The sequence below is a fragment of the Ranitomeya variabilis genome, chromosome 3 (assembly GCF_051348905.1).
Source record: "Ranitomeya variabilis isolate aRanVar5 chromosome 3, aRanVar5.hap1, whole genome shotgun sequence".
Taxonomy (NCBI): domain Eukaryota; kingdom Metazoa; phylum Chordata; class Amphibia; order Anura; family Dendrobatidae; genus Ranitomeya; species Ranitomeya variabilis.
The window spans coordinates 411,445,416-411,470,243 of record NC_135234.1 but is presented as its reverse complement, the minus strand read 5'-3'; the positions used below and the strand labels follow the sequence as shown (position 1 = coordinate 411,470,243).

Genomic DNA, 24,828 nt, shown 5'->3' with positions numbered 1-24,828 from the left:
GTTGAAGCTGCCAGGTCTTGGAAGATCAAAATCGATGAATCTTCAAATACGATGTCCTCTGTTTCCCTTGACTGTATTAATATTAGGTCCTTAGTGCGGTTGTCCAAAAAACGGCATATGACATCACGTGGGGGGTCCCCAGATTTAGGCCTGGGTCTTAGCGATCACTATTTCAATGTGAGAGGAATCCTCTTAAGACGGGATTTTAGAGAATATCTCTGTCAGAGTCGGAGATAGTGCTTCAGTTGCTACTGATTCGGGGATGCCTTTTATATGCAGGTTATTTCGCGTCTCTCCATTTTCATGGTCTTCAAGGATAGAATATATTTGGTTGATGTGGTCTTCATGACCTTGAGAGCAAGTTATGATGGCATTCGTTTGTTGGATTAAGGTGGTGTTAGAAGTTTCAATGGCATCCACTCTATGCCCTATTAGTGATAGTTCTTGATTAATGTCAGACAGATCTTTAACAACCGGTTCTAGGGACTTGGCAAGTATCCTTCTAAAAAAAGATCGGGATATAGGGTGTTCACCTGAGGATCTACAGTCATCCATCTCACACCCCATTTCTGAATCAGTCATCTAGAGACTGCAAATCGATAGGCATAGGAGGCAAAGGTTTGGGTGAAGAGGATTTTGTCTGCTTTTTATTGAGGAATTTATGCCTATTTGGGTGAGTGAGGCATTAGACCTGGAGGTGGCTCCTGATGCTTTATTGCCAATTTTGACCATTATGAGGCGTTCAAGTTCAGTCTTGAAGAATAATTGCTATGGTACCCAACATGTCCCCCAATGCATAAAGTGGAGGATAGGGAAAAAAATTACATTTTGGGATATAAAAAAATAAAAAAATCCTTATATATTTATGAAGGACTTTTGTAGCTGATTTTTGGAGAGCCACTAGATGTCGCCTTTGCCCCAATTATAAATCTGATCAGAGGATTATATGGAATATTCTGTCTATACTCACAGCGGTCTTTGATTCCTGCGTGAAAATCTCTAATCACAGTAATACAAAAATAGTATGGTGGTAACCTGTTATGATCCGGTGACCTTGGAGCCGCATGAAACTTTCTCTGGAGTTGGTGGAACCTGTACTGACCGCAATCCTGAACTAACACCGCAACTAGAAGTAGCCGTGGGGTGTGCCTAACACGAACCTAGACACCTCGACACAGCTGGAGGACTAAATACCCCTATAGAGGGAAATAGGAATGCTACCTTGCCTCAGAGCAGACCCCCAAAGGATAGGCAGCCCCCCACGAATAATGACTGTGAGTAGGAGAAGAATAGACACACGCAGGTAGAAACAGGATTTAGCAAAAGAGGCCACTCTAGCTAAATAGGAAAGGATAGGACGGATTACTAGGCGGTCAGTATTAAAACCCTTCCAAAAATATCCACAGCAGATAATACAAAAAGTTCCACAATCTAACTAAAGACATGGAATGTATATCTGCCACTCCAGAGAATCCAGCAAGACTGAGAAAATACTGACACAATCAAAGCTGGACAAGAAAACCCAAAGAATAGCACTGAATTGTGAAGCACACTGCATGTGTGCCACAGGAAAAAAAACCCAGACACTTATCTTTGCTGATTTGGCAGAAAGGCAGGAGGAACCAGGCAGAGGTCCATAACCTCCCAAGAACAATTGACAACTGGCAAGGACAAATGAATCCTGCACTCCTAAATACCCCAGTCAGAACTGCAATCAGCAGATACACCTGACCAGGGCTGCAACTCAGGGGCAACTGCATTACCACCTACAACCACCGGAGGGAGCCCAAAAGCAGAATTCACAACAGTAACCAGTGAAACAGGAGGTTCCAGAAAAAGTATTCAAGAGAGTTAATAAACCCTCCCTCTATACTATATTCACCTTAGGGCTTTTGTGGTGACTAACTTTATTCTTCTTGTCCTCCCTCTTCTCCTGTCCCCTCTCCTCCAGTCCAGCACAGTCCCTCCTCTCTGTCTCTCCAACACTTCCCTGGGTATCAGTAGTGCTTCCGTGGCGTTTCTATGTGTCCCAATGACCTCAGGCTGGCAACTGGTCTCACCACCTCCGTCCTCAGCATTCAAGCGGGCGAATCAATATGGTGCCGGCCAGGGGAGGGAGATCCTGGGCGCCGCAGCTCCAAACCCGGTGTGTCAGGTCCCCGTACCGTGAGGTGGGACGGGAGAGGAGCCGAGAGGGAGCGCCACGCTCCACAGCAGCAGATAAGGCTGGCACGCCACTCAATAAAGTGCACTCTACCGTCCCTCCAGAACAGCGAGGGGCGGGTGCTTGCCGAAGCACCACTTGGCAGACAAATGCCGGTGACACAGGGGAAGCCGATAGAGGGTGGCGAGTCCGGCAGGGATGATGGTGAGTCTGACAGGCAGAAGGGGGGGAATCCAGGTCTGTGGGACTGTACTCTGCGGTAGTCACCGCTGTCTCCACTGCGCTGTTTGGAACCAGAGCCTGAGTCGGAAAGATGGCATCTGTCTTCTCCCCGCCAAGTCCACCCGGTCGGTCCCTCAGTTCTGTCTGGGCGAAAGGGCTCAATTATTAACCCAGAGCCTCCTCCAGAGAGCACAGAGGGGGTTTCACCCAGTTCTGAGGGTCAAATTAAAAGCCAAAATCTGCTTTTTTCTTTAGTGTGCTCTGGTCTTTCCAGCAGCTTGTGCCAGGCACGTCTTCTCCCTAATGCCCTTGCAAAACCTTTATAACAGATTCCCGGCCTTCAATAAAAATGTAACTTAACTCACTAGTTGCGTTCAATAGTGACTGCAGAATCTAGATGATTAGACTGAGAAAGGGGGCTCTTTCTCTCACCCATTACTGTCCCTCTTCCCCCACACAGCTCAATCATGGATTTCGATGAGCTGCTATGACCCAAGAGCTTAACATTGACCGTATGACTGTTATGTTACTATTGTATTAAATGCTGCATTTTGCTGATACTTCTGTATTGAGGTTTACTATACGTATTTCAGTGTATTATATAAGTGATCGAGCTAATTTAAATTTAAATAAAAAATAATAAAATGTTTAAAAATGTTAAAAATAAATATTATTCTTATTAAAAAATGGTTTGTAATGTGAAAAAGAAAATAAAATGCACATCATTGGTATTACTGACCTATAACGACTTTTCCTATTCAATTTCCAAATTATTTAACCCCCATGTTGAACCGAGGGAAAAAAATAAAATCATAAAAACCGTGCCAGAATATATATTTTTGGTTGTACCACCCCCAAAAAATGGAATGAAAAGCGTTCAAAAATCTTAACCACCCCAATATGTTACACATAAAAACTGCAGCTTGTTTCACAAAAAGAAGCACACAGCTGTGCCTTTTTAAAAATTAAAAAATATAGGGATCATTGATTGTAGAAACATAAATAAATACATCTTGAAAATGCTTTTCATTGTGGAAAACTAGTAAATCCTAAATAAAATTATATGAATGTATGAATTGCTGTTATTGTATTGACCCACAACATGTCATTTATACTGCATAGGAAACATCAGGAAAAAAAAAACCCCTGCAAAACGGTAGTCAAATTGCAGGGGTTTTTTTGTGCATTCCCGTCCTCAAACAAAAGGAATAAAAAGCAATCAAAAAGTAATATCTGCCCCAAAATTTACCAATGAAAACTTCAGTTCATTCTTCAAAAAATAAGCCCTCACACAACTTGTGTTAAAGAAAAATTTAAAATGTTGCAGTCGTCAGAAAATAGCGACATAGAAATGAGGTTTCTTTTCCAAAAAACTTGTGGAAAAAAATTAGTAAAACACAAAGTATGTGTTTTGATATCAATATAATTTTAAGAACTTGTAGACTAAATGTAGAATGTTATATCGGCCAGACAGTGAACACCACAAAGTTTATGATGCAACATAACATATATACAAAACTTGCTGTTTTCTTCACATAACCCCCCAGAAAGAGTTAATGAAATGGAAAAAAAGGTTCCATTGAAAAACACATTTCATCCTGAAAATAAATTAGTCCGGAAATAAACAATCCATCACAAGGCTAAATTGTCTGAAAAATGAAAATAGAAAAAACAATGACCCTACAATTGGAAAGGGGTTAAGAAAGGGCAAAAAACAAATTTGGCCTTTGAGGCCCAACTAGGCCTGGTCCTTAATGGGTTAAACAAACATTTGTGCAGTACCTGTGACTTTTAAATTTGCTCTGAAGTTATTAAAGAAAATCTGCTGCTGCGTAGACTGTCCTGTCTCTGTGGCTCTTTCCATCATTTTAATCCTGCATCTTTAAGGACACCTCCACATTTTGCAGGAATGCTTACACATCTCCCTATGAATAACCGTTTATAATCTGCTTCAATGATTTACATGTTTCAGAGGGGTTTCAATCGTGGATGTGGAGGGGATTGACCTTTCTCTTACCATTCCTCTTCTTTGGCCAAGTAAGTGTATACTCATTACTTAGCTGATCTCTGAAAATTGATTTTTATAGTCTGTACTAAGGACTCATTTAGACATCAGTGAGTCACATACATGTTATATCTGTGATTTTCACCTGTAAATAGCATACCCATTAGACCTCATTCAGATGTGAGTTCAAATGTCAGTTTTTCTCGTACCAGTGCTATCCATATTTTCTCTAATAACCCCTCACAACAGCACACCGAGGATATTACCCATTTTCTAATAGGGACAGGAAATACCAAAGAGGTTAAATAACCCCTCCCACATCCTCCCCTCAGTGTTCCTTCCTGTCCCAACTAGGGATGAAGAGGTCATCCAGACGGTGTGCTGTACCGGCAACAGATACCCGTGGAAAATATAAATAGCCGAGCAGCAGGGGACCGAGCGGGCTTACCTCTCCTTCCTGAATGCTGTTCCTGTCTCCTGTTTGGACTCGGGACTCCCCCCTTCAGTTCGCACCTTCGGGCAAGGTCTGGGGGAGTTCTTCGGCTGCAGACCTCTCACAACTTTCAGCCTCTTCTCCTCCTGTGGTTTCTCTGCATCTGCAGATCCCAGCACCCTCCCGGTCCCAGTAAGTATTCTGCCACTGGGTGTCCATTTGCTGTGTGCAAGTACAAATGTTTTACTATTCTGTCTCCTTTCTGTCAGGGGGACATGGAACCTGCACCAGGAATCAAATCTAAGACTTCATGTAAATGTGCAGTCTGTACAAAAAAAGCTGGCTTCTTCACATAAAAAAGACATTATAAAGAGTGCACTGAGAAAGTAATCATGGAATAACAACTTTCCTTAATGGAAGAGATTAAAGGCCTAATCCACCAGGAGATAAAAACCTCCCTGGCTGCCTTTTCCCAGCCCACACGCTCTCCCAGTATTCCCCCAGGATCTAAAAAGCTTAACCTGGAGGAGGAAGGGGATGATGACTCTCAGAACGAAATATCAATTCCAGAAGATCTTCTGGAGGAAGGCAAATTAACTCTGGACCCAGAAGCCTCCCAACAGGAGAGAGAGTTTTTCTCCTCAGAAAGTATAGAAGAACTCCTTATGGTGGTAAGGAGGACTATTGAAGTTGAGGAGGAGAGAACTTCCCAGACCGTACAGGAAGAACTGTTCGGTGGTCTGCGATCAAGGAAAAAAAATATAGTTACTTACCGATAATGGTATTTCTCTGAGCCCATGACGGCACCACGGAGAGAGAGGATCCGCCCACCAAGGACAGGAAACCTACAGATAAAAAGGCGATACCTCTCTCCCGCATCAGTTGTTTACAGAGCATGATGGGCACTTAGGTTAATAAAAAAATATATATATTCGACATTACTCAAAGTCTTAACAGAGATACCGCGTGACTATTTTCATAAGAACTAGCATAATTTTAACTAGTGTGCACACCCACACGTGAAGGGAGGGAATGTACGGGTGCCGTCATGGGCTCAGAGAAATACCGTTATCGGTAAGTAATTATATTTTTCTCAGTCCCCCATGATGGCACCACAGAGAGATTTGCAGAGATTGTACATTAGGGAGGGACCACCGCTTCCAGAACCGTACTCCCAAAGGTAAGGTCTGAAGAAGAGGCTAGATTCAGCCGATAGTGATTAAAGAATGTAGAGGGGGAAGATCGTGTAGCAACTCTACATATCTGTTCTATTAAGGCCCCGGCTTTTTCTGCCCAGGAGGCTGCCACCTCTCTTGATGAATGTGTTCTTAATTTTTCTCCGGGATGGACGCTTCATGCTAGGAGTATGCCAGGGTGATGGCGTCCCTTATCCATCTTGCCGCCGTGCCCTTAGAAGCTTTTTCGCCCCTCTCGAGGACTCAAAACACACAAAGAGAGACCTATGCTTTCTATGCTCCCATGTGGCCGCTAGGTACTGAATAATGCATTTCCCCACGTCTAGTGTGTGTAAGACTTTCTCTTCCCTATCTTTGAGATTGGGACAAAAAGCAGAGAGGGAGATCTCCTGAGATCTGAGAAACCGTGATGCCACTTTTGGAAGTTATGCTGGGTCAATCTTAAGAATAACTCTATCCTCTAAGCTTTGTGTGAAGCGAGGGCTGGCTTGACAATGCTTGAATGTCACTGACCCTACGAGCTCTTATGAGAGCTATATAAAGTGATGTTAAGGGACAGATTCCCAGAGAAGCCTCTGACGGGATCAAAAGGAGGTTTGGATAGGGCTGTAAGATCCAAGTTTAAATCCCAAGGAGGAGTAAACTGAGAGGGGATGGGTCTAGACCTGGCCAACGCTTTGATGAACCTGGATATCCCCCGATTCCCAGCCGGGTTGTAATTGTACAGGGCCCCTAAAGCCAAGACTTGAACTTTTAAAGTATTTGTGGCTAGCCCCTGTTCCAACCCCTTGTGCAGAAGCTCTAAGACAGCTGTTATTAGAAACTCCCTCTTCTAACTTGGAACCTGAAGCTGAAAAGAAGTTCCTCCAGGTTTCCCCCATGCAGTTTGGTGGTTCCTATATGGTCTTCTCCACTCCTGGAAACATTCACAATCAATATTATGGTTAATATTCTGAGGAGTTGCACCAGTGAAGTCTGGGTGACAGACTTTTGACCATTGCCACATATTAGGGCTCAGAGTACTGGCCCCCGACCACCTGCACCATATTTCCACGAGGAGGGGACTTGGAGAAGCGACACGTGCCTGTTCAGACTGGATTACCCAGTCATGCATCGCGGTGTCTGCTTGCGTCATAGGGGCGCGCTCACACCGCGCGTGCGCACTAGCCTCCGGTCCTGGACTGCGGGAAGATCAAACCAATAACAGTTAGTACATGGATTATGGCAGAGCATTGGGATGTACGCACATTACTCATCCAGGAGATCATGTTTATTCCGAATCCTTAGATGTCTAAACCCCAAGCAAGGGTTGGATATTATTGAAACTAAGGAATACACCATCTGGCAGGTAATATCTCCTGACATTGCCAGAGTTGGGCTTCTCATTAGAAGCGCTGAAATTGAAACGTGGATCATCACTCCTATTTTACTGATATTACACTCATATACATACCACAAAAGGCAATCTTCTCAGTGATACTTATACACCCAGACAGCCATGGAGGGAGCAACCATACTCTATGGCTAGAGAAAAGCAGGTTTCTTCCCACCACAGAGGTAGATTATCTACTTTGAGGCAGTGAGACTAGTGAGTCCTGGATACAGTTTCCTTTATCTTAGGAGCCCTAAAAGCAGAGAGTATATGAACCTCTGCCATCTGACATAGTGCTGCTGATTCATCACAAGGTACCAAAGGCAGAGATGCCATCCCTGGTAACCATAATACAATAGACTTATGGGACGAGAATCTGTCTACCGGATGTTGATCAAGGAAACTAGCCTGATTGCCGTAAGAGGAGTCAGGAAGGATTCTTTCCTTCCACCTCGTGGTATTTTCTGCTCCCAGGACAGTAGTATGTCCTTTTATAGGCTGAACAAAAAAAAAAACATGTCACCTTTTAAAACTAATTATGAAGGAGACCTGCCTTTAGCACTCAAGGTAGTAGCTCACTTGAGAGATCTATTCCAAACGGAAGAACTGCTAATTTATTAAGCCAATTCAATCATAGCTGTTGGCTAAGCCCTGTTGTAAAGAATGAAGCAACAGAAGTTGGATCTGGGTACAAAACCACAGAGTTGGGGCCCAAGACAAAAATGTGAAGTGTGAGGCCAACGATACGATGTGCAGCCACGCAATAAGGCACAAGTCAGAAGGTCTAACCCAGAGGCCCACAGCCAGAGGCGAAAAAGTCACCAAGCCCGAAGTACTATGAAGCACAGAGGCACTATGCCACACTGTTATGATCCCAATGGCAGAGGATCTCTGATATTCCGGCAAGATAGCAAAAATATAAATACTGCTCTAGGGAGGTGGAAACTGGGCTAACCGCATACCTGATCCTGACACAAACAACTAAAAGTAGCCGGTGAACGTGCCTACGTTGGTTCTAGACGTCTCGAGCCAGCCGGAGAACTGACTACCCCTAGAGGGAAAAAATAAGACCTCGCTTGCCTCCAGAGAAATTGAACCCCAAAGATATAGAAAGCCCCCAACAAATAATAACGGTGAGGCAAGAGGAAAACACAAACGTAGAGATGAACTAGATTCAGCAAAGTGAGGCCCAATAGTCTAGATAGCAGAAAATAGATAGTGGACTATGCGGTTAGCAGAAAACCCTACAAAACATCCACGCTGAACATTCAAGAACCCCCACACCGACTGACGGTGTGGAGGGAGAATATCAGCCCCCTAGAGCTTCCAGCGAGTCAAAAATCAAATGTAAAGCAAGCTGGACAAAAACACTGAATAATGCAAGCGATCCAAATTGTACAAAACAGACTTAGCTTTTCTTGCATGAGGCAGACTGAAAGGAATCCGGAGGAGACCAAATAGGTCTGGATACAACGATGCCAGGCAAGAGACTGAGTCCAGAGGAGACTCAAATAGGAAACACCCGCTGCTTAACGACACAGCTGGAGCTCAGGCCTGCAACAAGACATACCTAACACAATACCGTTAGTGACCACCAGAGGGAGCCCAGAAACACAGGTCACAACACCACACTAATGATGCCCCCTGAGGCACAGGGGCACGGAAGCAATATGATGCAATAAGATGCGCAAAAGCACACATTTTGATGCATAGAGGCGCTATGAAGCCCTGATGCAACATAAAGCAAAAAATCACAATGAAGCACCATGATGCAACATGAAGCACCATGATGCAACACAATGCATAAAGGCACCATGATGCAACACGATGCAACATGATGCATAGAGGCACCATGAAGCAACACGATGCACAGAGGCACCATGACGCCACATGATGCCCAGAGGCATCATGATGCAATATGAAGCACTATAATACAACATGATGCATAGAGGCACTATGATGCAATATGAAGCACAGAGGCACTCAATATGATGCATAAAGGCACTATGATGCACAGAGGCTCTCAATATGATGCATAGAGGCACAATGATGCAATATGAAGCACAGAGGCACTCAATATGATGCATAGAGTTACTATGATGCAATATGACGCACAGAGGCCCTCAGTATGATGCATAGATGCACCATGAAGCAATATGACGCACAGAGGCACTCAATATGATGCATAGAGGCACTATGATGCAATATGACACACAGAGGCACTCAGTATGATGCATAGAGGCACTATGGTGCAATACAACGCACAGAGGCACTCAATACGATGCATAGAGGCACTATGATGCAATATGATGCACTCAATATAATGCATAGAGGTATTAAAATGCAATATGATGTACAGCGGCACGCAATATAATGCATAGAGGCACCATGATGCACAGAGGCACGCAATATAATGCATAGAAGCACTATGATGCAATATGATGCACTCAATATAATGCATAGAGGTATGATGACGCAATATGATGTACAGCGGCACAATATATTGCATAGAGGCACTATGATGCAATATGATGCACAGAGGCACGCAATATAATGCATAGAGGCACCATGATACAATATGATGCACATAGGCACTCAATATAATACATAGAAGCACTATGATGCAACATGATACACAGAGACACACAATATAATGCATAGAGGCACTATGATGCACAGAGGCACTCAATATATAATGCATAGAAGCACTATGATGCAATATGATACACAGGCACGCAATATAATGCATAGAGCTACAGCCATGCTTGAAGATGCCAAACAGGCCCACAGTTACAAGCAAAAGAGCAATTTCTCAGAGATCCAGATAAGCCTCCACTCTGAATAGTATGTCTCATTTGTCTGACTGACCCCACCCGAAGGAGCTAATTAATGAGCTACAGCTGAAGGGCAGTCTTCATGGGGACAAAGTGCTTCATTAACAACATGTGTCCTCCCAAGGCATAGAGTAGTTAAGTTGCAAAGAAAAGTGAAACACCTATTTATCGAACCAAAAAAAAATGAAAAACATGCTTCCAAAAAGTCACTCTGAAGTCCAATCATAAGGTTCTGCGCAGACAAGACATGCAACTAATTGAAGTCAAATCATGAGATGTAGCCTGGACATATGGCCTTATTATAGCCTAGAGGTCCAAGGCCTAGCTGTGTATATGTGAAAACATACCTCGCGCATGAGACTCTAGGCACAGCTTTGGCACAAAGGCATGGGACCATCAACAGAACATTCCACCATGCACTTACCTGTGCTGGCTCCATACCTGCTAAAAAACGGGGAGCTGGTAACGCCGAGAGCCCATCATGAAGGGAAGCAGCGTCCCATCAGGAATGATGCATTGCTGTCAATGATTTTCTCTCCTGCCCCACGAGATCCAGGAAACCAGCCTGCTACGTCTCGTTCCGCATTTTCTACCGTGGAACGCAAGGTGACCTTATGCCCCAGCGCCCTGCTCTGACGTCAGCTGAAGTGCGACAGCCTTCTCCACCATGCGTCCTCTACCCGCACACCCTAAAGGCCCGCTGACCCCAGCGGTGGCGCCTCAGGCTACCGCGCCAGCCGAGGCAGGGAACCCCCGCTGCCTGGCCCGGCATCCCACGACGATCCTCAGGTATGATTCTTGCGTCGACTGTAGGTTCCCTATCAAGGACCAACCAACCAAGTTTCCTAACCAACGGATGCGGGAGAGAGGTAGCGCCTTTTTATCTGTAGGTTTCCTGTCCTTGGTGGGCGGATCCCCTCTCTCCGTGGTGCCGTCATGGGGGACAGAGAAACAGGTGTTTCCTATTCATAAGAACATTTGGGATCTGGTGCTAGAGGAGTGGGAGTCCCCAGAAAAAGGCTGACAACTACCGCTGAATTGAAGGACAGGTTCCCCATAGGCGATGAGCTGGTGGCATGCTGGTCAGAGATCCCTAAGATTGACATCCAGATTGCGGAGGTAGCCAAGAAAAACCTACACTGCCATTTGAGGATTCATCATAATTGAAGAGTACTTTGGAACGCGTGATGGATGGTCTGTTAAGGAAATCATGGTAGACCTCAGCGGCCTTACTGAACACCCAACGCCGTATCTACCTGTGTTGCTCGGTCTATGTACCGTTGGCTAGGACAGCTGGAAGAACACCTGTCTACAGGTACTCCCTAGGGAAGACATTCTGGCTTCTCTATCTCTCCTCCAGAAAGCATCGGGGTTCCTAGCAGACACCTCTGCAGAATGCGTAAGACTGGCAGCAAGGTCATCAGGATTGTCGAATTCTGTAAGACGAGCACTCTGGCTAAGATCTTGGTCGTGGGGACGTAACTTTGAGCATGAAGTTATGCTCTATCCCCTTTAAAGGGAAATGCATGTTCAGTCCTGCCCTTGACGACCTACTAGGAAAGGCTTCAGATAAGAAAAAGACCTTGCCAGAACCTAGAAATACTAGGAAGAAACCCTTTTAACCCCCAGAGGAACTTACTCCTCAATACAAAGGGAATAGCAAGTCAGGTCGCTAGAACTACCCAACAGGGGGAAAAGGCAGAAATCTTTTTTTCAGTCTCCGATACAAAATATACCATGACACCAACATAGTAGGGGGTCGCATCTCAAAATTCCTTCCTCAATGGCACAAGGTATGTTTAGTCCCTTGGACTCTAACATCAGTCAGAAAAGGAATAAAGATAGAATTTGCCTCGTATCTACCAAGGAAACTGAAGACGACGCGTCTCTTCTCACTGGAGCTGCAATCCACCTTGATAGCAGGAGTGAGAGGTCTATAATCCTCAAAAGTAGTATCCATAGACCCAGAAGGCGAAAGAAATGGAGGACAATATTCCAATCTGTTCCTGATAAGGAAACCAAACTGATCTCATCGGGTTATAATCAACTTGAAACCTTTAAACTGATAAATAGTATACAGGAGATTCAAGATGGAATCAGGTCAGCGGTACCTCTGATAAGGGCAAGATTTCGTCATGGCAACAATCGATCTACAGGATGCATACTAGCACATCCCAATTCATTCTACTTATCAAAGATTCCTAAGGTTTGCAATTGTTGAGGGAGAACAGACAGTACATTATCAGTTCAATGTCCTCCTGTTCGGGATATCGTCTGCACCATGGATCTTCACAAAGATTATGGCCGAAATCATGGCATACTTCAGAGGTAAACATATATGCATAGTTCCATACCTCAATGATCTTCTGCTGGTGGCTCCTTCAGTACCAATACTCCAGGAACATCTACGGATAACAGCTCAGATCTTGTCATCACTAGATTAGTTGGTGAACCACAAGAAATCAGACATAGTTTTCACAACAACGAAGACTTTTCTAGGAGTTTTGCTAGATTCTCAGTCAAACATCCTTTTTGTCCAAGGGTAAAGATACTACAATGCATGAAGGTAGTGTCAATAAGGTGTGCCATGTCAGTTCTCTGATCCATGACATCCTGCATACAGATGGTAGCGTGGGCCCAGGCACATACCAGAACACTGCAGACGCATTTTCTGGCAAACTGGAACGGATTGCCCGGAGTCCTTAAACAGGAAGATCCCAATACCACCTCAGGTAAATGCCACGTTAACTTGGTGGCTAAAATAAAAAAAACTTGGACAAAGGGGTCCCCGGGATACAGAACCCGATGGTAACTATAAAAGTTCACACCAGCAGAAAAGAATGGAAAGCCATGGTTTTGCAGCATGTATTCCAGGGACTCTGGTCAGACGAGATAAGCCAACAGTCCTCAAACGTCAGAGAGCTAAAGGCAGTAGAGGCGGTACTCAGAACCGCAATAGCTCTAATCCAGAATACCCTTGTGAAGATCTACTTGGACAACATGACAACAGTAGCCCACCTTCGTCACCAGGGATGAAGACATGAGGACCTTCAAGCTATTCTCGTGGTCTGAAGAACATCTCTCCCTGTTCGCTATGCACGTAAAAGGGGCAGGAAACATACAAGCCGACTTTCTCAGTAGAACAGAGATTCATCTGGGAAAATAGAGACTAGACCTTGAGGTTTTTCAGATATTGACCAGAAGGTGGGGCCATCCAGAAGTAGACCTCTTCGCAAGTGGTCAGAACGTAAAGGTGGATCAATATTTTTCGCTAGATCCAGGCGATCCTTGCTTAGGCGTACATGCGTTAGCTCACCAATAGAGATTCAAGCTGGCATACACCTTCCCTCCAATACCAATTCTGCCAGGGGTTTAACAAAAAAGTAAGATGGGGAAAAATCAAAGTGATTCTGGTGGTGCCATTCTGGCCCACAAGGAGCTGGTTCTTCAACCTGACAATCTTAAGTATAGACGTACCTGTAGCACTACCCCAGATCAGAAGCCTCCTTCACCAGGGACCAATCCATCATCTGGATTCCAAGAACCTACATCTGACTGCCTGGCTTCTGAATTCTCAATTTTGAAGACCAGAGGGTTGTTGAAAATGGTTGTTAAAACACTACAAAAAAGCAGGAATCCAGTGACAAATGCCATATACCAGAAGATATGGAAGACCTTCATCTTATGGAGTGCACCCGAACAACCTGACCTGCACCAACCAAATGTCGCATGAATCCTGGAATCCTACAAGAAGGGCTAGAGAAGAGTCTCAAACCTACTACCCTCAAAGTCCATGTGGTGGGCCTAAGTTCTTACTTTGACCTGACGCTAACCGACCACCGATAGGTACAAAGATTTATGACCGCAGCATCGTTCCTAGGTCCGAGGATTATAAATGTAGTCCCTTCCTGGGACCTCTATATTGTTCTAAACGCGCTCACACTACTACCCTTAGGTCCCTTATCATCTATAGATGTGTACAGACTCTCCTAAAAACAGCCTTTCTTGTAACCATGACTACAGCCAGGAGAGTGGGAGCGTTACAGGCTCTCTGTCGATGAGCCCTACTTGAGAGTCCTAGAGGACCGGCTTATTCTGCGACTAGACCCGTCATTCCTTTCTAAAGTGGTCTCCGAGTTCCACAGGTCCCAGGAGATAATTCTTCCCTCCTTTCTATCAAGATCCAAGGAATAAGGAAGAAGAGGAGTTCCACACTCTGGACGTATGAAGAACGGTTCCTACTTTTTTCCATTTCCTGGAGATAGTGAAGAAGGACCAAAACCTGTTTGTTCATCTTCAAGGTCAGAATAAGGGGAAGAAAACTTCCAGATCCACAATCACCAACTGGATCGAGAGAGATCTCTCTGAGGCATATCACATCTACAGCCTTCCAAGTCCAGACAAATACACGGCTCGTTCTACCAAAGCGGTATCTGTTTCCTGGGCTGAGAAAGCCAGTGCTTCCATTGAGCAGGTGGTTTTCGGTCCATACATGTTCCAAGCATTACAGGCTAGACTTGAAGTCTGTCAAAGACTTGGCCTTTGGGAGAAAAGTTCTCCAGGTTATTATCCCTCCCTATCATTACTCTTGGGTACTGCTCCGGTGTGCTGTCATTAGAGAAAATAGAATTAGACTTAGTGGTTTCTAATAAACCACCACGACAGCGGAGGTAATTCCCTCCCTTTGCTTATTTATTTTGCATTACTCAGATAAGGAGAATAAAATATAATTTGAAACATTCATACTCCTGTGGTCCTTTATAATAATACCGAGGGGAGGATGTGGAAGGGGTTATTTAACCTCTTTGGTATTTCCTGTCCCTACTAGGACACTGGTAACATCCTCCGGTGTGCTGGCGTGATGGGTTATTAGAGACCACGTTACCAGTCAGACTAATTCTATTTTTCACAGATGGGTACGAGTGCTATAATTGTGTATTGGCTGTTCTTATGTCTAGTTTTTTTTATTTTTTTTTACTCGAAACGAGTGGTTCCTTTAAGAAAAATGGAGTCATGTCCGACTTTTGTACCGAGGGTAAAAATCAGCAATGCAAATCTATGGGTCCCATGGGACTGTCTGAAAGAAGAAGGCTTTTTTTAATTTATTTATTTTCTCTTAACATTGCAACGAATAGGAGATGATTTGCAATTACTGTATTTTTCGGACTATAAGACGCACTCCCCGCCCCCCTCCCATCCCCCCAAGTTTGGGGAGAAAATGGGGGTTCTTCTCATAGACCAAATGTAGCTTACCAGGGAAGGTGGGGGGTGGCTTAGACAGGAGCTGGGCAATACTGCAGGTCCAGGGCTAGGAGGAGGGGGTGTTCGGCAGTTCTGTGAGTCCCAGGGTGGTAGGAGCTGGGTGACCGACGGTGCAGGTGCTCTGCCAACATTTTGTGAAAGCCCAGAGCCCCTGCACTACCATGGTTTCATCCAGTAAGATGGGCACCGGAGGCGGTGCATGCACAGATTAAGATCCTGGCTCCCGAGACCGAAATCTGCGCATGCGCTGCTTCCGGAGGAAATTTTCCCAAAGTTCACCGCATTGAAACCATGAAACTGCAGGGACTCTGGGCTTTCACAAAATGTCGGCGGAGCCCCCACACCGCCGAACAACCCTTTTACCAGCCTGGGATGGGACTCGCAGCAATGCATTTTTAAACACCACCTGTGACCATGCTTCACCACAGCTGCCGCCCCCCCCAGGTAAGCTGAACTCGGACTGTAAGACGGACCCCTGTTTCATGCATTACATTTTTTTCCCCCATTTTTCTCCTTAAAATTTGGGGTGTGTCTTGTGGTCCAAAGAATACAGTAAGTTTTTCATATGAAAAAATCACTGTGAAACTCTGATGGTAAAAACTGACACACAGAGCAAACACTGATTTTACTTCTGAGAATAATCAGTGATGTCTGAATGAGGCTTAACCCAAATGCTGCTATCCAGTAGGTGTGCATAGTTGGAAAGTTAGGCTAAGAACTAATGTATCCTGCCATATTATGGACCTGTTATTACATAGTATGATTATGCCTTACATGGAGGTGCATGTGGTATCATCTGTACCTTCTTACACCTCCAATTTCATCCATATTAGTCCGATAGAAAAATATAGTGGCATGTTCCACAGGATACTGTATGTATACGATGTGTCGCAAACAACACTCCACTGCCCCCAATCATCAGGACAATCACACAATTGACTGATTGATGGATGAGGCCACAGTTGCTTTCGCTACTAGGCCGGTTATTGGGCTCTTCCCAGTGAATGCATAGTATAAACACATCTGATCCCAACACATGGTTGGATATATATACTTCAATTACCTGTTCACAGCGAGGGTCGGATGGCATGCTAAGAGCGTTGGCTCTTTTTGTTTTATTTACGATTTCTGATGAAGCCATGCTTCTATGATTAATATGAGGGTGAATTGCCCCCTCTCAAGAGATGGCTAAGAGATGAGTTTTATTTTACCATTGCATTTAAGGCAATATGTATTTTCCACATTGTATCACAGGCTTCAGAGCTCTGTAAAATCTTTTATCTCCTTTCCTGATAATTACTGCCATGCTGTATAAGTCTCCATAGAGTTGTTAATGGAAATCATAGGTTCACAGAAAAATCTTGTATAAGGGTCCTCTGTTGTGTCCTGGGAATCTCATATAATAGGTTTAATTTTTTTTATAGTGGTACAAAAATTGATTTAATGTCTGCTGGCCTCTGAACCAGTGGTAGAGATACAAGACTATGCTGGTTGTAATGGCTATGCTGTGTTTATATTCCAGTTCTGGCAGCTCTATAATGCTGTTACCCTGTTTCAACTAGCCGGGCATCCAGAGTGCAAGGAATGGCAGGTAACGTAACCTACTATCTATGTCTTATTATTGTGTAGTCCTCCGTTGCTGCTTTATATCCATGTCTGCTATAAATGAAACCTGTAATTTTACCATCTGGTTTTTAACTCTGATAGACAAAATGCATTGTGCCTGCTCCACTTTGCTTCTACCTTTAGTGCATGATGCATATATAGTTACAAATCAATGCGTGATTTATTCGTAAAATAAGGAGTACAAATTATATAACATTCTGCACCAAATTCTGTATACTTGTCGGGGCTTTTATATTAAAGGGAACCTGTCACCCCCAAAATCGAAGGTGAGCTAAGCCCACCAGCATCAGGGGCTTATCTACAGCATTCTGGAATGATGTAGATAAGCTCCCGATGTATCCTGAAAGATGAGAAAAAGAGGTTAGATTATACTCACCCAGGGGCGGTCCCGCTGCGGTGGGCGTCGCGGTCCGGGGCCTCACATCTTCTTACGATGACATCCTCTTCTTGTCTTCACGCTGCGGCTCCGGCCCTGTTGAGGGCAGAGCAAAGTACTGCAGTGCGCAGGCGCCAGGCCTCTCTGACCTTTCCCGACACCTGCGCACTGCAGTACTTTGCTCTGCCCTCAACAGGGCCGGAGCCGCAGCGTGAAGACAAGAAGAGGACGTCATCGTAAGAAGATGGGAGGCCCCGGACCGGACCACGACGCCTATCGGACCGGACCGCAGCGGGACTACCCCTGGGTGAGTATAATTTAACCTCTTTTTCTCATCTTTCAGGATACATCGGGGGCTTATCTACAGCATTACAGAATGCTGTAGATAAGCCCCTGATGCTGGTGGGCTTAGCTCATCTTCGATTTTGGGGGTGACAGGTTCCCTTTAACTGCTCTCTCTGTTCTTCCATACAAGAGAGAGAGAGATCAATGGACCAACCGTCCTTCAGATTCAAGGTCTCGTAATGTGTTGTGATCCTGATGTAACTTTTATTTGCAGGTTATTATGTGCGGAATGCCATTCCTTGTCCACTTCATGGGGAATTTCTTCACCACCCTCCGAGTTGTTCAACAGAAATTTCAAAAACAGAAGGAAGAAGGGAAAACGGAGTAAAGACCGTTCTGGCAGGACAGGCATTGCACGATGTAGCCTTGCCCCTTCTGCAAATTGGGAAATCCTTACAAGACCGCACACTCTAATGAACCCTCATCTTTAGGTCTGGACTACACTACAAACTTTTTGTAGCGCTGCTGATAAATTTTATCCATATACTGTAAAGCAGCTGCAGTACACCCACATGCATACAACTCTATGTATTCCTTCAGACTGTAGCTGTAGTTAAACAGTTAAAATCAATCAGTACAAAAAGTTACAGTGTAGCCAATGCCTTAATTGGGCTGTAAGGTTATACATGTTACAGAGAAGATGACCTGGGAAATGCCAGTAATTAACACTCCGCAAGTGTCTTTATACATCTCAACAAAGTCAAGAATAAACCAGAGATTGGCATTTCGGGAGAAATATTATACGTGTGTGTGTATATAATATATTACCTGGTCCCATACAATTCTGCTCAGGTTATAGTTGTCAGCATTGATCTGAGCCTTGACTAAAGAGCAAGTCTTTGTTAAAATGGATCTGGACATTACTGTATGACGTGTAGCTTGTTTTCTTGAAGCTGGGCAGCTCAGCTTTTGTTCATTGACCTGTACATCACCTTGTTTGTACAAACCTGATCTGTAATAAACTCTTTCCAGAAATGATTTGATTGTCTTTTTTTTTTTTTTTTGACTGTAAACCCAGACACCGACTTCGGCAAGCGTGGATTTTTTCTTTTTTTTACTATTTTGGACAATCGCTTTAGTGTAGCCATTAAACAACTGATTGTGAATTTTCAAGTAACCAAGCACCCTTATTCATGATGCCTGACATGTTTAATGATTGCTTAAATACTAGTTGGCTCCTGTGACCTCACCTGTTAGCTAATTATATTTGACTAATTTACTAGAATATATACAGTGGCATGTAAAAGTTTGGACACCCCTGGTCAAAATTAGTGTTATTGTTAACAGTTAATTAAGTTGAAGGTGAAATGATCTCTAAAACCCCTAAAGTTAAAGATGACACTTTTCCTTTTGTATTTTAGGCAAAAAAGAAATATATATTGTAATTTTTTACGTTTTAACAATTACACAATGGAAAATAGGTCTATGCAAAAGTTTGAGCACCCTTGTAGATTTGTGTGCTCAGATGACTTTGACCAAGGTTTCAGAACTTAATTAGCCTGTTAGTTATGTCTTGTTCACTATCATTGCTAGGAAAGGCTAGGTGATGCAAATTTCCCAGCTTTATAAATCCCCAGCCTCCTCTGACCTTGCACCAAAAAGCAGCAGCCATGGGTTCTTCGAAGCAGCTGCCTAGCACTCTGAAAATGAAAACGGTGGAGGCCCGCAAAGAAGGAGAAGGCTATAAGAAGATGGCAAAGCTTTTTCCAGTTGCCGTTTCCTCAGGTTGAAATGTACCTTATATACTCGAGTATAAGCTGACCCGAGTATAAGCCGAGACCCCTAATTTTGCCACAAAAAAACTGGGAAAACTTAATGACTCGAGTATAAGCCTAGGGTGGAAAATGCAGCAGCTACCGATAAATTTCGAAAATAAAAATAGATACCAATAAAAGTAAAATTAATTGAGACATCAGTAGGTTAAGTGTTTTTGAATATCCATATTGAATTAGGAGCCCCATATAATGCTCCATACAGTTCATGATGGCCCTATAAGATGCTCCATAATAAAATATGCCCCATAAAATGCTCCATAAAGTTTATGATGGGCCCCATAAGATGCTCCATAGATAATGTGCCCCATATAATGCTGCATAAGTTGATTATGGCCCCATAAGATGCTCCATAGATAATGTGCCCCATACAATGCTGCATAGGTTGATTATGGCCCCATAAGATGCTCAATAGATAATGTGCCCCATACTATGCTAAATAGGTTGATTATGGCCCCATAAGATGCTCCATAGATAATGTGCCCCAAACAATGCTGCATACAGTAGATTATCTATGGAGCATCTTATGGGGCCATAATCAATGTTCCTTAAACAATGGTGCATAGATTGATTATGGCCCCATAATATGCTCCATAGATAATGTTCCCCATACAATTCTGCATAGATTGATTATGGCCCTATAAGATGCTCCATAGAAACATTTGCCCCATAGCCGGCTGCTGCGATAAAAAAAAAAATCACATACTCACCTCTTGTCCTGAGCACGGCCCTGGCACTTGCAATATTCACCTGTCCGCGTTCCACCGCTGGGCGCCGCTGTGTCTTCAGCGTCCTCCGCAGTGACTGTTCAGGCAGAGGGTGGCGCGCACACTAATCGCGTCATCGCGTTCTCTGATCTGAACGTCACAGGCAGAAGACACAGCGGCGCCCAGCGGTGGAATGCGGACAGGTGAATATCGCGCAATACTCACCCTCCAGTCCCCATTATATATATTCCCGCCGCGGTTCCTGGCTGCTTCTCACTGACAGGTGATCTTCGGCGCCTGCCGCTTCTTCCAGTGTTCAGCGGTCACATCATACCGCTTATTAAAGTTATGAATATGCATCCATATTCATTACTTTAATGAGCGGTACCATGTGCCCGCAGAACGCAGGAAGAAGCTGCGGGCGCCGGAGAAGCAGGAACGTGCAGAGACGTGCCGGGAGCAGGTAAGTATGATTTGACAGCTGCTGCTCCCCCTCCCCTGCCGACCCCCTGGGACATGATTCGAGTATAAGCCGAGAGGGCCACATTCAGCCCCAAAAAATGGGCTGAAAATCTCGGCTTATACTCGAGTATATATGGTAATTAAGAGATGGCAATTAACAGGAACAGTGGAGGTCAAGATAAGGTCTGGAAGACTGAACAAAATTTCATTTAGAGCTGAAAGTAAGATTGCTAGAGAAGCAAATAAGAACCCCTGCTTGACTGCAAAAGACCCTCAAAGATTTAACAGACTCTGGAGTTGTGGTGCATTGTTCTACTATTCAGAGACAGTTGCACAAATATGGCCTTCATTGAAGAGTTCATTGAAGAGTTATCAAAAGAAAACCTCTCTTGCGTCCTAACCATAAAATTCAGTGTCAGAAATATGGAAAAGAACATCTAAGCAAGCCTGATGCAATTTGGAAACAAGTCCTGTGGACCGATAAGGTTAAAATGGAACTCTTTAGCCACAATGATCAAAGGTATGTGAGGATAAAAAAAAGGCACAGAATTGCAGAAAAAGAACATCTCACCAAACATTAACCATGGAAGGAGGATCAATCTTTCTTTGGAGTTGTGTTGCAGGCCATAGCACGGGAAACATTATCTGGGTAGATGGAACAATGGATTAAATTAAATTGATGCAAACATAACAGCATCTGTAAAGAAGCTGAAGTTGAAAAGAGGATGGCTTCTACAAATGGATAATGATCCTAAAGAAACGTCAAAATCCACAATTGACTATCAATTGCCCTTACAGTCCCCTGATGTGATCATTGAAAATATGTGGCTAGACCTTAAAGTAGCAGTGCATACAAGACAACCCAGGAATCTCACAGTGGAAGACTTTTCCAAGGAAGAATGGAAGAAAATCCCTAGAATAAGAATTGAAAGACCCTTGGCTGCCTACAAAAAACGTTTACAAACTGTGATACTTTCAATAGGGGGTACTACTAGGTGCTAACCCTGCAGGGTGCCTAAACTTTTGCATTTGCTCATTTTCCATTTTTGTCATTTTTATAATTTAGAAGATGGAAATGCAGCTCTGGCAAAAATTAAGAGACCACTGCAAAATGTTCAGTTTGCCTGATTTTTCTCTTTATAGGTATATTTTTGATTAAAATGGAAATTGTTCATTTATTCTATAAACTTCTGACAACATGTATCTGAATTTCCAAGCAATACATTTTGTATTTTTTTTTCTTAAAAAGAAAAATGGTCAAATAAAAAAAAAACAACAACAGTTCTTTCAGACCTCAAATAATGCAAAGAAAACAAGTTCATAATCATTTAGAAACAACAATACTAATGTTTTAACTCAGGAAGAGTTCAGAAATCAATATTTTGTGGAATAACCATGATTTTTAACCACAGCTTTCATGCGTCTTGGCATGCTCTCCACCAGTCTTTCAAACCACTTGTGGTGCAAAAATTTCAGCAGTTCTTTTTTTATTTGATGGCTTGGGACTATCCATTATCCTCTTGAGTACATTCCAGAGATTTTCAGTGGGGTTCAGGTCTGGAGACTGGGCTGCCCATGACAGGGTTTTGATGTGGGGGTCTCTTAATTTTTGCAAGAGCGCTATATATATATATATATATATATATATATATATATATATATATATATATATTGTAGCATGGCTAAAGGGTGTGTAGTCGACGGGAGGTATGTGCCACATAAGTGCCTTGTTGCTGTAATGTAGCCCGGAGTATTTATTTGTTGTGTATAACCATGTATATATGTGTGTTCCAGGACCTGTGGTGATGTCAGACCACATGGCTAATCATGTGATGGGTTACTGGGTGTGGTTAGCTCTATATAAGACAGGCAAATGCTTAACACAGGGGACATGTGTGGAGGTGAAACCCTCCTGAGTGTGTTAACACTACAGGACTGAGCCTGGTGGACTGGACACTTTGTTATGCTTTTCCTGAACTTAAGGGTATTTTGTTTGCTGTTATTTTCCATGTGGTTTATGACGTAATAAACCCTGTGAACTTTAAAGGAACGTGCCTCCTGAGTGTCAGCCGTCGCACCTGAGTGAGTGGAATCCCTACAATTGGTGGAGAATGCGGGCAGCGTTCCCAGCGGAGACGAAAGTCTGTTATTGAATGTCCTGGGTCAAGTCTGTTGTAAGCCAGCCGGGGAAAATGGAGGAACTGCTGAAACACTTGGTCCAGTTGCAATCACAGCAGGAGCAACGGCAGCAGGTACAGCAAGAGACCAACAGGCTGTTGATGCAGCAGATACAACAGAGCCAGCAGGAGCAACGGCAGAGCCAGCAGGAGCAACGGCAGCAGATGCAACAGAGCCAGCAGGAGCAACGGGAGCAGATGCAGCTTCTGGCAACCGCCATCCAGGGCAAGACGAGTGCCCCAACCCCAGGTCTGGCTGATGACACCCACGTCCGGAAGACGGTAAGACGCGCATTGCAGAAAATGACCCCCGGGGATGATGTTGAGGCCTTCCTGACGGTATTTGAGAGGGTCGCTGAGAGGGAAAAACTCCAGCCAGAGCAGTGGGCAGAGGTACTGGCGCCATACCTGACGGGAGAACCCCAGAAGGCGTACTATGATTTGACCTTGCAGGATGCCAAAGAGTATCACAAATTGAAAGTCGAGATTCTCGCACGTTTGGGGGTGACACTGACAGGGCACAGCGAGTTCACAGCTGGGCCTATCACCGGGACAAACCACCTCGCTCTCAAATGTTTGATCCGTTGCACCTGGTCCAGAAATGGCTGCAGCCAGAGGCGTGTACACCGGCACAGATGGTGGAACGAGTGATGATGGATCGGTTTGTGCATTCCCTCCCGAGGTCCATACAGACTTGGGTTGCCCAGGGTGATCCCCAGAATGCCGACGAACTGATCGGACTGGTCGAGAGATACCAAGGGATGGAAGGCTCCTTTGGGAGGCAGCCCGTGCCGTACTGGGGGTCCCAGAAAGCTGCTGAGTCCCAAAAAGGGGTGGCGCGTCCAAGGTCACAAAGGGTGGGGGAGGTGGTGCCCAAGGTCCCTACGGGTGATATTATTTGCTGGAGGTGCCACGGGCCAGGACATATAGCTGCCCGTTGTTCCCAGACCACTGAGCAGATGGACTGCAGCATGGGACGCCGTTGTTCATACTATGCGTATCCAGCCTGCAGTGTGAACTCTCCGCCCAACGAGGGACCTCAAGCGTGTCCCGTAAGGGTGAACGGTCGAGCAGCAACGGCGCTGTTAGACTCAGGGAGCTTAGTGACCCTGGTGAGGGCCACTTTCCCTCTCCACCTGCTCCCGGGAAAGAAGGTCGGCGTGCGGTGCATACATGGTGATGCCAAGGACTACCCTTTGGCCAGGGTGGACATTGAAACAGCATGTGGCACTGAGTCCCACATAGTCGGCGCCGTGCAGGACTTGTTGCACCCTATAATTATTGGCCGGGATTTCTGTCTGTTTTGGGATTTGTGGGGAAAAGGTTCTGAGCTCCCTAGCAAGAGTAGGGAACCAGTGAACCCTGGAAGGGTGTCACCACACCCAGAGACAGATAGGTTTCCTTTTTGTGTGCTGGTTGGGGATGAGGAGGAAGTATCCCCTGCATCTGACACTATGGAGTTAGAGGTAACCGGTGAAAATTTTGGGACTGCCCAACATAGGGACCCCACTCTGAGGGAAGCCTTTAATAATGTCACAGTTATTGACGGGGTGCTACAGGAGCCGGGGGCAGACACAAGATTTCCCCATTTTCTGATGAGTGGGGAGTTGTTGTACCGGGTCACGAAAATAAGGGAGGAGTTGGTAGAGCAGTTGCTAGTGCCGGGTCCTTATAGACGGAAGGTGTTGGACATGGCCCATTCACACATCTTGGGTGGACACCTAGGGGTGGAAAAAACGCAGGAACGGGTTGTGCAGAGGTTCTATTGGCCTGGGTGTCACCGGGAAATAGTGAACTACTGCAGGTCCTGCCCTACATGTCAGCTAACTGCTCCCACTCCTCATTTCCGGAACCCCCTTGTGCCCCTGCCCATTA

The 24,828-nt window shown here is 44.6% G+C and overlaps 1 protein-coding gene across 1 annotated transcript in view; it reads left to right on the top strand.

The window, feature by feature from the left end:
- TMEM120A (transmembrane protein 120A) overlaps window positions 1-18,813 on the top strand; it is an 83,014-nt gene extending 64,201 nt beyond the window's left edge. The window contains exons 10-12 of the mRNA XM_077296278.1: window positions 4,359-4,423; window positions 17,011-17,079; window positions 18,050-18,813. Coding sequence (XP_077152393.1) covers window positions 4,359-4,423; window positions 17,011-17,079; window positions 18,050-18,163 — 248 coding nt within the window. The 3' untranslated portion in view covers window positions 18,164-18,813. The remainder of the gene's footprint in view (window positions 1-4,358; window positions 4,424-17,010; window positions 17,080-18,049) is intronic.
- Window positions 18,814-24,828: the final 6,015 nt, after the last annotated feature.